The sequence below is a fragment of the Anguilla anguilla genome, chromosome 7 (assembly GCF_013347855.1).
Source record: "Anguilla anguilla isolate fAngAng1 chromosome 7, fAngAng1.pri, whole genome shotgun sequence".
Lineage (NCBI taxonomy): Eukaryota > Metazoa > Chordata > Actinopteri > Anguilliformes > Anguillidae > Anguilla > Anguilla anguilla.
In genome coordinates, this window is record NC_049207.1 from 27842383 (window position 1) to 27857107 (window position 14725).

General features: G+C 42.6%; 1 protein-coding gene and 1 long non-coding RNA gene across 6 annotated transcripts in view; one reads left to right on the top strand and one right to left on the bottom strand.

Moving 5' to 3' along the window:
* The window catches only part of adad1 (adenosine deaminase domain containing 1 (testis-specific)), a 42431-nt gene extending 38075 nt beyond the window's left edge, over window positions 1-4356 (bottom strand). Inside the window, exon 1 of one of the 5 annotated variants that reach the window (XM_035424586.1) lies at window positions 4281-4356. Coding sequence is in view for 2 of the 5 variants with exons in the window: in XM_035424584.1 (XP_035280475.1) it covers window positions 2385-2420 (36 nt within the window). In the remaining 3 variants the exon portion in view is untranslated. Of the gene's footprint in view, window positions 1-2384; window positions 3422-4142; window positions 4162-4280 lie in introns of those variants that run through there. The other 4 variants (XM_035424587.1, XM_035424584.1, XM_035424585.1 and 1 more) reach the window with 4 other exon arrangements.
* A 1647-nt stretch (window positions 4357-6003) lies between these two features.
* LOC118232598 lies at window positions 6004-9571 on the top strand. The gene is made up of 3 exons (XR_004766347.1): window positions 6004-6130; window positions 8273-8847; window positions 9069-9571. It is a non-coding gene; the product is annotated as an uncharacterized LOC118232598 (long non-coding RNA).
* The last annotated feature ends 5154 nt before the right edge of the window (window positions 9572-14725 follow it).

The window sequence follows — 14725 nt, forward strand, 5'->3', positions numbered from 1 at the left end:
AAAAGTAAAAAAAAATTTTTTTTCTACAGCCAATGGAAAATAGCACAGAAAATACCAGTACCGTTTCTAACTTCTGATTGGGTGGGCAGCCACGGGTTGAAACAGCTAGTTTCTCTGATGCAGTGTACTGCCAGTTGATTTAATTAGCGGTATTAAAGAGCATATTGCAGGTTGGAGACCCCAGTGAATCAATGTGTAGGAAAATGATGTAGGAACTAGATGTTCATAAAAATATACTTATATATACACACTAGTGACTTCTGGAGTCGTTTTTTTTGTGAGAGAATTTTACGTCGGCATCTAAAAAACGCCAACCCGGAAGTGACGTAACAGAAGGGAGAGTCGTGTTGAACAATAAGAAGAATGGACCTCAACGCTAGTTTTAATACAAGAGGTTGTAAATGTTTATGCAAACGGATATGACGGACCACAGCCTTACCATTATGAGCCTGCGAGGCCTCCAAGAGAACAGGCACAGACCAGGGTTACAAGGAATAACGTTAGCTTATAGATATATCTACATTATATAATACCACTAACCTATTTAAAGACACTCAATATCCAAAATAACGTATATAACCGAAATATTTTGAGCAGTAATATTTACATAGCAATATAACATTTTATCTGTGTTCAGTAGATAGAGACAGAGACAGTAAATCAGTGACACTGTCCTATCCGCTTCTGTTTCGCTCCAGAAAACTATGTCAGCTAGGCTATCAGCAAACAAATGGCTTAGCTATGCCCAGACGTCCTCAATAATAATAGTATTTTCCAAAAAATTACGAAAAATGGTTGACAACGTTTCGTTAGGTGCAGCGTCTTTTAATGCTACCACAGAGTGTGCGTAAGTGAATGTGATGATGAGAAAAAAATTGGTTAGGCTGACCTATAAAACGCTATTCCAAAAGCAAAAATAGACATGTTATACATCGTTAGAAAGCTTATGCTCTCGCCTACTGAATAAATGAATTGTCAGTCAAGCCAGACCGTACTAAAAAGGGCGACAACGCCGTAATCAACATGTGTGGCATTAGGCACAGATATTTTGGAAGGCACCCAAGCGTCATAAATGCCCATATATTTCACAAACGGATTGTCCAATACAATATATGACCACTCAGTTTCAAAAGCGACATCTCTACGCGTAATGTACGGTTGGTAAGGTTGTATGTTTATTCAATATTTAGTCACAGATATTGACTGTAGAATGAACATGTATCTATGGGCGTTAATAACGATATTAACGCTGTGTTCACATCCCAACATTGTAATGCTATCATGTATCAGGCTATAACAAAACAGTATTTTGTAACAAATGCAGCAGTGAAGTGCCCTCTCTTCACCTGCCCAAACGCACCCAGGCACGAAAGCTAGCACCGTTCCTTTTCCTGTTAGGAAAATTGTGTGCTCGATGTCCTGACAGGCTGGAGTTCACAATAATTTACCATGATGATACATGGTGAAATGCAATATAGCCTAAAACTACTGAAAAAAAACCAACTCACTATATCACTACCGCTAAGACTCACTACTACTGCACATTGCGCTAATATGACGCAACGTTGAGGAAAAAAAGGCGTTTTTAGGAGCTTTCCTCAAAACGGCCACTAGTTCCTCTGAACGCTTTTACATTCTTGGAAGAGAATTGATGAACTCTTGCCCTGGCTCTGAAAACACTAGACCACTGGCATCTGTGGCAGAGGCTGCTTATTCAATGCAATTGTCCATAGAACTGAAGGTGCCGAGCGAACACCTCCATCATATCCCTAGTTATATATTACTCCTTCCTAAAATGCCCACCACAAACTACCGCGTTTGAAGCTCCAGTGAAGTATCCTCTCCCCACCTGCACAAACCGCACCCATGCATGAAAATGGGGGGGGGGGGAGACTCCGTGTCCTGACAAGCTAGTTTGCACTGCCTGCACTAACAAAGTGGTTCGAAACACTGTGAAACGAAAATATTAAGACATTTTAATCGGCAATGGTGTTCAGTCCTCTCGAATAAATATTAAATAAATACGTGGCTAGCTAAGCGTTTGAGGTGGTGGTCGATACACGTTCCTCCAAGCCCAGTCGACAGATAATTCTCGAACGCAATGTCGTTACCATTTAGTTCACTTATGTTAAATAGTCTGTAGTTAACTTGAAGCAATATACAGCTAATTTGCATCTGAACCAGTATTTTCATAGATTCGCCGTGTGTTTTATAAATTAGGGGGGAAATCAATGTAGCCTAATCGTCGAAGAGCTAACCAACACGCCATCCTTACTCTCCAACGTTACTACTGATAGCTAGACATCGGTTGGTGGAGAAAAAAAAACAGTTGTTATAACTGTTTTAATTTTCACTTGTTATAAATAAAAATAAAATTTACTTACTTGTACACACAAATACTTTTGACAACATCCAAGCATTCTGTTTAAATAATTGAGAAATACTGTAGCCAACAGCGTTACCTTATTGGATTGCCAACAGCAAACTTGCAGTCACTAGCTATAGTCAGGTCAGGATGAGAAGGAAGGAATTGCAGAAGTCAGAGGCGGATTTCTGTGACCCGTGACTTGCCTAGCCGAATAAACGAATTATTAGTCACCGAACAGCAGATCATTTTGAGCTTAAACAAGTAATAAGGCTACATTTACAAAAGAAGAAGAAGAAAAAAAAGCATTCAGATATGACGAAGCTTGTCAAAGTTAAATTAACAAACAGATTAAATACCCAACTAAGTAGCCTCTGAAGTGAACATTTAAACGTAGGTCTATAATTCATTCTTCATGATATTATGAAGTACATTATGATTTTACGGGGGAAGGATGTGACCAGATTACAGAGTTAACGTTATTAATTGCTAATCCAAAAATGTTTTTTTATGAGAGAAACCGGAAGTTGTTAAAATTCGAAAGTCTGTAGGCCTACTCAACAAAATTTTCTTAGGCACACAACGAACAAAAATGAATACAAAAAAACATTTACTATTAGGTAATAGTTTGCAGGCTCATTACAAATAATGCAAACAGATGCAAAAATAAATTTAAAAAATCGTGCAAAATGTTCGTGCAAAAAAAAAAAGGTTTGTGCGAAATTTAGGCTCCACTTGCAGAGCCAGCATGGTAAGCCAGTTGAAAATTCCCTGTCCCGATCCGGAAATTTCAATTTTGTTCTGAGCCATGAATGCAATTTGGGACAAAACAACTGCATGAGCACTGTAGCTGATGCAGGTGGTGTTTTACAACAAGCACAGGATCTAGAGAGCTGATGATGAAGTGTGGGCTGTCGCCCATATTTCAATCTGCCAAACACATGTAACAGCTAAAGTCTAACTGGCTGTCTCACAGTCCAGTCCTACAATAACTGTGCATAAAACCAGGAAGTATTATACATACACACAAACTATACACAGGATGCGGCGGCTAGCTAGACAGCCAGCCAGCTGCCAATAAACCACCCATTCTTATAAAAGCTTGGTAAATGGTAAATGGACTGCATTTATATAGCGCTTTTATCCAAAGCGCTTTACAATTGATGCCTCTCATTCGCCAGAGCAGTTAGGGGTTAGGGGTTAGGTGTCTTGCTCAAGGACACTTCGACATGCCCAGGGCGGGGTTGTCCCATTATAGGCCCGTTTTACTGCTGTCCCCACTCTCACAAAAGTCCCTCAGCTAGCCAGACGGCGTGGCCGTGAGTCCTGGTCCATCCCCACTCCTTGTGACTAATAGCTGCTGCTGGGGGACGTTGATCACTGCAGACTACTGCAGGGAGGCGATGACTGTGGACTGCAGCTGGAGTGTAGTGACTGGTGGTCACAGCTGCTGTTGGGGAGCGCGGACGACAGTTAATTGCCGCAGAGGGACAGCAACTGCAGGCTGCTACTGCCACTGGGGTGAGAGGGCTGCTGGAGTGGCACCATCACCCTGTCCCCTGGTTCCTTCTTCGCTGCAGGCGTTACGGCGGTGGCAAGAGCTTTCCATATCTCTTCTGCACCGGCCCAGTAGAACAGCTGGCAGAGCCTGTGCAGGGTCTTGTTTGCCCTGAAGTGATCGAACCCAGGTGCCCCATGAACACACTGCATCGCTCTGGACTGGAGGCTCTGCAGCACCACTAACTGCAGCCAGTCAGCGCTCGCCCTAGGGTCCCACCTCTTCCTGTGCAGCAGGCCCTGGTACAGTGTCAGGCAGTCCCACTTCTCACCAACGCATTCACCCCTGTATAAAAAGCAAGCAGGCAAGACACAACAGGCCTCCACCCCTCCCGCACCCACTGCAGCACAGACTCACTTCTGGATCCTCCCTCTGAGCCTGCAGAAAGCTGATAAGGCTGTATCTCTTCCAGAGTGAAAGTGCGCTTTCCGCAGCTACTCCTTCTGGGGCGGTCTCAGGCTCTCGGGTGGCTTCAGGTTTGGGGTGGGCTCAGGCTCAACTGCGGTCTCGGACCCCAGAGAAGTCTCTTGTTCTCTTCCCTGTTCCTCTACGGGCCACTCAGTCATTGCCCATCTTCCGCCGTGGTCTGAAGACACATCTTTTCAGACTATACCTGGACTATCACCACTCTGTACGGCACTCCCAATCTAGGATCCCTCTTATCACTTATATCCTTCCACTTTGTTCCTGTAGCACTTTCATACTACATGTACTTCCATCCAACACTTATATTACACTTGTATCGTTATCTTGATGTGGTAGCTCGTTGTCATGCCTCCTAGTTTGACTTAACATTACTCTCTGACCTAGCCTATGCTTATTGTGTGAACTGGACTTAATGTGTTCATGGCTATGAATAACTGTTACATAATAAGTATTGTACCTCATCAGACCTGTGTTTTGTAGTTGTTCAAATGACCTTCGGTATGCACTTATTGTATGTTTGCTTTGTGATTCCAGTGCTAGTTTGTACTTGGTAGGATTCTTGTTTGCTGAACAGCTTACTCTACAGGGTTGGAGTCCTGATCGATGTGGTCACTTCTGGCACTACGATCCTTACTTCACTCTAGTATTTCTTTTGCACCTCTACATCGTGAACCAATGCACTTGTTGTACGTTGCTCTGGATAAGAGCGTCTGCTAAATGCCTGTAATGTAATGTAATGTAATGTAATGTAATGAATAAAAGCATTTGCCAAATAAATGTAATGCAATGTAGTGTTCTCTTCTCCAATCCTTCTTCCGCTCCGCGCTCTCACATTGTTGGCACTGACTACTGACAGTATGACAGGCTATCAACATTGTTGTACTTACCCAGGCTTTGCTCAAGGGTAAAGTGGTAGTACTGTAGTAGCTCAATAAACCGTGCTATTTGCCCCTCCAGCTCTTTAAACCTCAACAGCCATTGCAGTTCAGCATAGTCCATGCGGACCTTTAACTTGCTGTCCTGTAGATATGCTTTGAAATGCTGCACTGCTGCTACCACTGCCAACAGCTCCCACCTGCTGACATAATAGTTGCACTCTTCTTAGCTACACACACAACTGAAATATGCCACCGCTTTTTCCTCTTCCCCTGTGAGCAGTGACAGCACCCTCCCAATGCCTACATTGCTGGAATCAGTGGCTAGAATGAATTGTTTGTCAGGGCCCACCATGGCTAAGATCGGAGAGGTGACCACGCAGCACAAAGGCGGTGAAAGGCCTGGTGGCAGGCTAGAGATCACTGAAATTCTTTGACTTCTAGCAATGGCATGCAGTGGAGCAGCGATGCTAGCAAAGTCTTTAAAGGCAGACTACGCAGGATTTTTTTTGGGAAATATAATAAAAAAACTATGCTAAGCCATATCTATGATGCACTGGTCATCTCAGTTTTTAAACACATTAGCCAAATTTGTTCTTAGCCTTTTACTTGTATTTGTAATTCTAAAATGTGTTCGGGAAATTTCTGGGCATGGCGCAGTGGGGAGGGGTGGGTGTGTCTACAGAGCCTGTGGTTTGGGATCAGATTCCAAGGAAGTGTTTGTTGCTAGTTTGCTGAAATAGCAGATGCTAAGAAGCCTAGACACAGTGAAGCAGAAATACAAGCTGAAAGGCCTCGTTCAGTCATCAGAGTCAACCTTGGAATTGCTTTTCCTTGGTGGCGTCAGCTGAAGTTCACCACGAGGATGAAAGATAACACGGAGTTAGCCTGTTTTCTGTTGGACCTGTAAGTAACCTCGCTTTTAGCTAGCTAGTAATGTTAGGCAGCTTGATGCCCAAGGTTGGGGAGCTTTTGTATTGAATTCTGTTCTCTCATCGAGATGTCTTCACACCATGGGAATTGCTGTTACTGTTTATAGTTGCAATTTATCTAGTTTGGTAATTCACCAGCATTTATTTCAATTGGGAACTGAATTAATATAGTATGCATGCCATATAGCTCCCTGTTGCCAACTTCAAAAACAACAAAGTAGCAAACAAAGCCTCCCGTCCTCATTAGGGATTACTGATTATAAAACACAGCATAACTGCCTAGGCATCTGTAGTTCGCCTGAATTTATTTCTTATCTCTATACCTCAGGAATATAATTTTTTATTTCTATCTCTATACCTCAGGAATATAACAATGTAATATTGTATTACATTTTATGGGCCTGCTGAGCATTTTTATACATGCCACAGAGCATGATAGGATGTTAATTGCTCAATTGTATCATGCAGGAAAAGACATGTATGGAAGCATCTGCATGTTTCTCCACACATTTATTCAGGTTTTTCTTTTAATTTGTCGCTCGCCTGCATATATATATATATATATACACATACATAAATATATATATATATATACACATACATATATGTATATATATATATTTTTGTGGCACATGAACTGTCAAAGCTATGCATTTAGAGGCAGAGTCTCCTCAATGGGTGGAGACATGCAGGTTTTGGGCCATCTTTTTCAGAGGTGTGTGGACTGGGAATCAATGTTCTGCAACCAGAGGTGACATTCCTGCCAAGTGTTTCTTCCACCCATGAACTCATCCAGCTGATTTCACTAGTTATTTCTATTTCCTGTGTTACGACCCAGCTGTCCAGGGGTATGATAGATGGAGTGTGCAATATTAAATAGAAAAAGCGAACAACCGGGGAAGGGGAAGAATGGTGAATTCCGATGAGCAGCAAGACAAGAATAACAACAATTCACATAAAAGTACAGTGAAAAAAAGTGTTTTCTAAATAATACTGACAACTAGTGACAACACTGCAGGTAAGTGACAGGCTATAAATAGTGTGTATAATATTTACAAACACACACAACCAAGGATTGGGACCCCAAATGTTGCCAAATAAAGTAACAAAACTGTACAAAGCTCGCTACAACCAAAAAGTAGAAGACAACCTACCTAGATACTTTCAAAACAATAGCCTACCTAACTACTCTAGCAAACAAACATAAATACAGAGGGTGGAAACCAGTCCTAGCCTTGTGTGCTTATACTGTAAAATCTTTTAATCCTATACGCAAGTGTACATAGGCCTCTGTCTTACCTGTCCCAATGCCTCAGTGTGGTGGACAAATGTGACGGCTACAGGGTAAAACAAAGGGAAATTGATACACTGTTTAAGGTGCACAACCAAGGATTAACATGAAGTAATGATACAGACAACCAACAAACACAGTAACTGGAAGAATAGCGGAGGGAAATGGAAACAACCAAATACGGGATGGCCAGTGGATAATTTATATCTGGCGTCGTCATTGGATTGGTGTAAGGTAGGCAGGGACCAGCAGGATGCTTGTGAAGGGCGGCAGAAATGGCAAACGGCAGCGGTTTCTGGAAAGAGGGGAAAAAGAGCAAGAGAGAGAGAGACAGACGCACAGGAGCACACATAACGTCTGAAGTTAGAAAATCTATGTGATTGAATTATTGAATCAAGTATTGATTGAATACTGGGGAAGACTACTACATTCTGAACCAGGATTTCCTGCCTGGAACCCTTCCAGTTGAAGCTCTCCTTGGACAAAGATATTCACTGCAGATAGCAGGATTTCAATCAGAAACATGAGACAAAACATGTGGACAGCTAGGAAATGTAGTTAAAGTGTAAATAAAAACAAATAAATAGGACAACTAACTTTTCCAACTCAACAATATTGCATACAGCGCCTACTGTTGAAATTCACAAATGCTCTTTGTTTAAAACCAACACCAAATGCTACCCAGCTGCAGCAGGAGTGGAGTAGACCAGGTGACCCAGAAAGCACCTCTTCTTTCCCTGAGAGAACAGCATCTTCAGTGTTGCACAGTTTGCATTAATTAATTAATTGATTAACTTTTTTATTATCTTTATTCTTTCTCAACAGGATCAGTTGAGCATTGGAAAAAAACACACACAGATGAAAAACAATGGTCTGATGACGGGGAAATGAGCCTGACACCCCCGTGGTAAAGTGAGGATAGAAGTGCTGAGATGTACAGCGTTATTACTCATTTCCAAATACAGGATCTTTACCAGAAATGAGCCCTGTCTCTCTACAGACGGGGTCCCTGCACTGCCGCACATGTGACTCCTCGGATTCAGCCCACTTCTCAAAAAATTCCATCTCCCATTCTTGTTGTTTCTAATTGTCATTGTTTTTAAATCACAGCAGGACATTTTTTTGCCCATTTTTGAACAATACTTCTGTGAACAGTGCAATCCAAATCCACCTACAGTGCAGATCTTCAGCATTAATGAAATAGAACGTGAGCCTGTTTGAATAAGATGGACTGAAAAGGGTTTAATCATCAGAATGGAAAAAAGAACCTCAAACTGAAACTCCCTCTTTTCTGGAAACGTTTGCTGTGCAGAAGAGCTACGCAGCGCTGCCTGAACCCTCCGCCTATTGGCCATCTGCACTCTGAATTTTCTCAGCACAGTCATTGACTTACTTATTTGGTAAGATTTTTTCAGGGAATATATATATATATTTCAACAGGCCCAAATACAGAGATCAGATTACTGTAGATATTTGGCAGGGATATCTACCACTGTTATGGCACCCCCTGCTGGCTGTATACTGTATTTCTCTTTTCAAAGGATGATGTGGCAATCTCAATGATTGTGGGCTCATTCTAATTGCTTATTTTCATTCCTTTCATCCTTTTCTTGCTCCTTAGCTCTAACCAATGGAGGATACAAGGAAAGGATGCAAGGAAAAGATATGAGGATGGAGGAATCAAGGCAACATGTATTACACAAATGGATCATCCTTGCTCTGTCAAGCATCAGTTTGAAGGCATGTCAACGACAGACGCGACAGATGGGGAGAGGTGGATCCACAGATGGATTGTTTATACATCACACATTTTGAAAAAATGACTTCCACAAAGGATGCACACTCCTAACTCCTCTAAGGAGCATTTATTGGATTGGAATGTCCATAAAGATGGTGGACCTCGATTGATTTTTGGGCAGACAGGGAATCAAATCATGATGTAGAAAAGCCCCCAGTGGGGAAAAAGCCCTCAGGCGGTAGCGAGAAAAAAATGTCCAATGGGAGGAACTTGGCTACAGAGGGAACTCTGTATGAGAAGGCTCTACCTCCAATTATAATTTTATACATGCTTGAAATTTGCAAATAGCCAGCATCTGGACAAAAGTGGGTAGCACTGTCACCTCACAGCAGGAAGGTTGTGGGTTCGAATCTCGACTTGGGCCTTTCTGTGCAGAGTTTGCATGTTCTCCCCTTGTGCGTGTGGGTTTCCTCCAGGTACTCCAGTTTCCTCCCATAGTCGAAAGACATGCAGGTAGCCTAATTGGCAACTCTAAATTGCCCATAAATATGTGTGTGAGTGAATGGGGAATGGTGTGTGTGCCCTTCAGCACCCTCTACGACCGTGCCCAGGATAAGCGGGTATAGATAATGGATGGATGGAAAACAAGGCAATCTTGGCGAAGAGTAAGGAATAAGTAACTCATAAAGATATTCTCGAGCAAAACAATTAAAGGTTAATAGTACGATCTTATAGTCAATTCTAAATTTAACAAGCAGCCAATGAAGAGTTTTGAGCACTGCAGTGATATGTTCAAATGTCTTAGTTATAGTAAGAAGCCTAGCAGCTGCATTCTGTACAAGTTGGAGACATTTCAGGGCCAAATTGGTGCAGCCCGACAATAAAACATTACATTAATCAATCTAACAGGACAGAAACGCTTAAACCATTTTTTCAGGTGATACATTCTTCAGGTGGAAGAAGGGCACTCATGATATCGTAGAGATTTCAGCAAAGAATAGACCAAATGGATCAACTCTTTAAGCCATTGCGCTCATTTATTTACATGCAAAGTAAATTCAGCTTCAAGCATACACATGGGATTAGAGAACTGGTCACATGCATTTACAAAATGCTGTTCTTATTCCTCACATGCAGCCCTTTAACCAATTCACTGACTACGGTTACATGCACACTAATTTCCACTATTATTCGGAATGTGACAATATTCTGAATTTGATACGGGTCATGTAAACAGCATGTTCCGTTTGGATATTCCGAATTAGGCCTTATTCTGAATGTAGCATTTTCCGATTAAGTGGGATATGCTGCTATTATTCAGGTTTTAGGAGCATTCTTTGGACATGTATACAGTGCATTCGGAATATGCGTCTCAATTGGGGTTTTTACCACAGTTTGCGACACACGGCCTCTTGCCTGTTTATGGTCAGCTCTGTGTGTTGTAAACAAACCAACTAGCCCCATGCATGCACAAAAGAAAACCCCACATTTCTGGTCGGAAGGAGAAACACACCTACTTTTAAACATTATGAAAGACTTGGATATCAACAGGTTTTTTGGATATGCACAGATATCACAACGCCGACCTTTAGTCTGTTCTCGTGCATAGCCGTAAAAAGAATAGCTTGAAGAACACAGTTTCGCAAAACTTGCAGAAAGGTGACAACGAGGGTACACCACGGGAGCAACATGACTGCAGTTCGAAAAGGAGGGAAATCCCTCCATAGGGCGTAGTCGTAGGACGTATGTCATTACGTTAATCGGAGTATGCACGGTTGCATGTAAACGGGAATATTAGTGGAATATTCATTTTCATTAGCCGTGTAAACAGCTTAGTAGGTATATTGTCTTTTTCGGAATAAGGGCAAAAACCGGAATATTTGTGCATGTAAGCGTAGTCAATGACAAAAGATAGTCCCACTGGCAGACCAACCCTGTAGAGAAACCAGAGAGACAAGACACAACAGGCCACTGCCCCTCCCACTTTTGGGTCTTGTCATAAGGTTGATAGTACTGAGTTATTAAATTTAAATTAATTTATTGTATTATCTCAAATTTAATTGCAGTTCAGTGTTCAAGGATCACTGTTTAGGGGGTCACCCTCAGCTACCCTGTTAGTAGCCCAGCACTCTGAATACTGAACCCAGAATAACTGGAGATCACCCTTTATCAACCTCAACACTTAAAATTATTTAGAGGGAATTGACCTTCGGCACTTATTAATTTAGACGTCTCTATTTGACTTTGTTGGTGGATCATTCCATCAGTATGAGAGAGGAACACAATCAGAGATATACAAAAATATAAGCTATAATGACAAATCATTCTGAAAATTAAGCTGTTTGGTTGAATTATGGGATATGATACTGGCATAGTATAGCACAATACAACTCCGTCCATATAATGTAGAATGTAGCGACGAGTCAGGCATTACAGTATTAGTATTATGGTTCATAAGTGATACGCTATCTCAAGTTGCTGGGTACTGCTACACAGAAGCTTACTATGAACTATGACAATTCTACACACGTGGCCTATGATTAGTATGAGACAGACAACAATCAGTTACACTCGACTCATAACACAAAGTTCTTTAACCATACAATTAGGATTACAGTCTAGCCGCTGTCTTGCTACTGCTGGCTCCGTACGGATGTATGCGTAAATAGCTAATGGTAGGTTTAACTTCGAATTATGGTGTTACTTACAAGTCGGAGTGTGGAGAGGAGAGGAAGAGAAGAAAGAGGGAGGAGAAAGTGATTCCCGAGACCCAGCTGAAGCAGCATGCGCTAAGTTCAAAGCTGGAAAATGCAGCTTGGGACAGGCCATCTTGATCAGCGACATCGGACTCCCAACACGAGCCCGTCAGTACTTCAAGGTGTAGACACACGGTTCCAAAGCAGTGCAAACACTGTTAAGTCCAACAGTACAGCAACCCAGGGTTATTCGGCGGGGACACCAAGGCTAGGGTAGCTTCCTAAAAATCAATGTGAAAAAGGAAAAAAAGAAGAGACTTGGACTGCGGTCGAATAGTCTTTTTTGCTTAGGAAGGTTCCTAACTGAGTGAAATGACCCGGAAATATTTAAGTGGCAGCCAAGATAAGAGCTGGTCGAATTCTCTAAATGCTAAGGAAAGGTGCTTCAATACTTCTTATCTCCTTTAGCATAGGGTACACTGGACCATCCTTTGCAAAAGGAAAGGAGACAATGCTGTCCCACACGGTACAGTGGCATAGTGGTTAGCACTGTTGCCTCGCAAGAAGGAGGTTCCAGGTTCGAATCCGGGTCCGACCAGATCCTCTCTACGTGGAGTTTGCGTGTTCGTGTGGGTTTCCTCCGGGTACTCCGGTTTCCTCCCACACTCAAAGACATGCATGTTAGGTGCACTCCTGCAGTTGCCCTTGACTAAGGCACTGGCCTCAGAACTGGAGTTGGTCCCCAGGCGCTGCACTGTGGCTGCCCACTGCCCCTAAGTAAGTAGGATGGGTCAAATGCAGAGGACAAATTACCCCATGGTGTTCAATAAAAATATATCTTATCTTATCTTACAATTCCTTGTGGCAGCAGCATTCGGCCGTTCACGAAAACAAACCATCAACATGACCAACAAGGGATGCAGATCATCATGTAAGTTACCGTTGCTTATTAAGCATTTTCTATGCCATAACTTGCTAATATGCTCCCTATATGTTTTGAACTTTCAACAATATGTTAAACCCATAGGCGAACTATGAACGTTACGCTACTGTTGTAAAATGATCAAAGTGAAGTTAACGTTGTAGCGTAACCTATGATCAGTTTGCATTAGTTATTTCTTCATTTTGAGCGTTGTTGTATTGCCAACCTTTAGGAATATCATTCATTAATTTTACTTCAGTCACAGATAAATAACGGCAAGGGTTAAAGTGGATCATCTCTTCAGCGGGAAGAGAAATGCAGCCAAATCAGGCTGGGAGTAAGTATATTTGTGGGTTAAAATGTTATTATAAATGGGTATGGCGAATTAAGCTAATTCTGACCTACAGGCAGGTTGTGAAAGAAATGGGGCTGGAGGGGCAGGTGACTGCCATGCAGGCCTCCAAAAAGTGGGAAAACTTAAAAACCAAATACAAGGTAAAGCAAATCATATGGCCGGGCACTGTGGTGGGCTAATGTTTGTGGATATTATGTTGTACAATTAAAACAGGCTTACATTGGCTACCCCAACCTGTAATGTGGCTATTAATTAATTATCTACACATCTGATTAACTTTTAAACATTTGAGGCAAAAGCAATTATGAGTAGCCACAAAGTTGAATGGCTAGTAACAGTTAGACTATTCCATTATTAGTCACTGTGCATTCTGCCCCAACTGCCCTTTCAGTAACATTCTGTTATCCATGGTGTTAATAGGAGTTGAAGAATCCCCCCACCGGCACAGGCACGAACAGTGGTGAGGCAACAGCAGCTACTTGGCCGTGGTTTGATGCGATGCATGAGGCACTTGGGGAAAGGCCGTCCATTCAGCCTTCCACCCTCATTGCCTCATGCTCGGTGCCAAACCAGCCAGACTGCTGCTGAAGCCTCATCCTCTGGATGTGAAGAGCCTTCACAAATGTCCCTCCTGCCTGGCACAGATAGTGAGGAGGAGTCCATGCCTTCCACCTGCTCCCAGCCACCCACTAAAAGGCCAAAGAGGGGTGGGGGCATGTTGCCCTTCCTCAAAAAGCAGGCTGAAAAGGAGAAAGCATGGGATGCTGCTCTATACAACCAAAATGAACGATTCCTTGGCCTTTTTGCTGAACTTGTTAAAAAAAAAAAAGAAACGTATATATATATATGTATCCTTACATTTATATAGCACTTTTCCGAATGCTCAAAGTGCTTTACAGTGAAGGGGAACTCACCTCGCCCACCACCAATGTGCAATGTGTAGCACCCACCTGGGTGGTGCACGGCAGCCATTTTGCGCCAGAAAGCTGACTTAGCCACTTAAATCTGGGGATGGTTTTGGCGGCAAGTTTGTGAGAGTCAGATCTGGGATTTAGCCAGGACACCGGGGAACCCCCTACTCTTTGCGAATAGTGTCATGGGATCTTTAATGACCACAGTGAGTCAGGACCTCAGTTTAACGTCTCATCCGAAAGACGGCATCTCCTACAGCACAGCGTCCCCGTCACTGCACTGGGGCATTGGGGTTTATTTGATCAGAGGGAAGATTGCCCCCTGCAGGCCCACCAACACCACTTCCAGCAGCAACTCAGTATTCCCTGGTGGTCTCCCATCCAAATACTAACCAAGCCCACACCTGCTTAACTTCAGCCATTCGGCAGGAGCAGAGTGCATGGAGGTATGGCTGATGGAGTCCTGTTGTGTTAATTGAAAGAAGTCCAATACAAAGCTCTTCAGTTGCTGAATGAATGGAATAGTATTGAGCAACACATTGCTTCAATCCACAAACAAAAACCTAGCCCACCAGTCAGAACTGTCCCCAACCACTGTTCTCACCACTGCCTAACTCACTGTACTGCGCAAGCCCCTTCCTCTCACCTCTTACAAG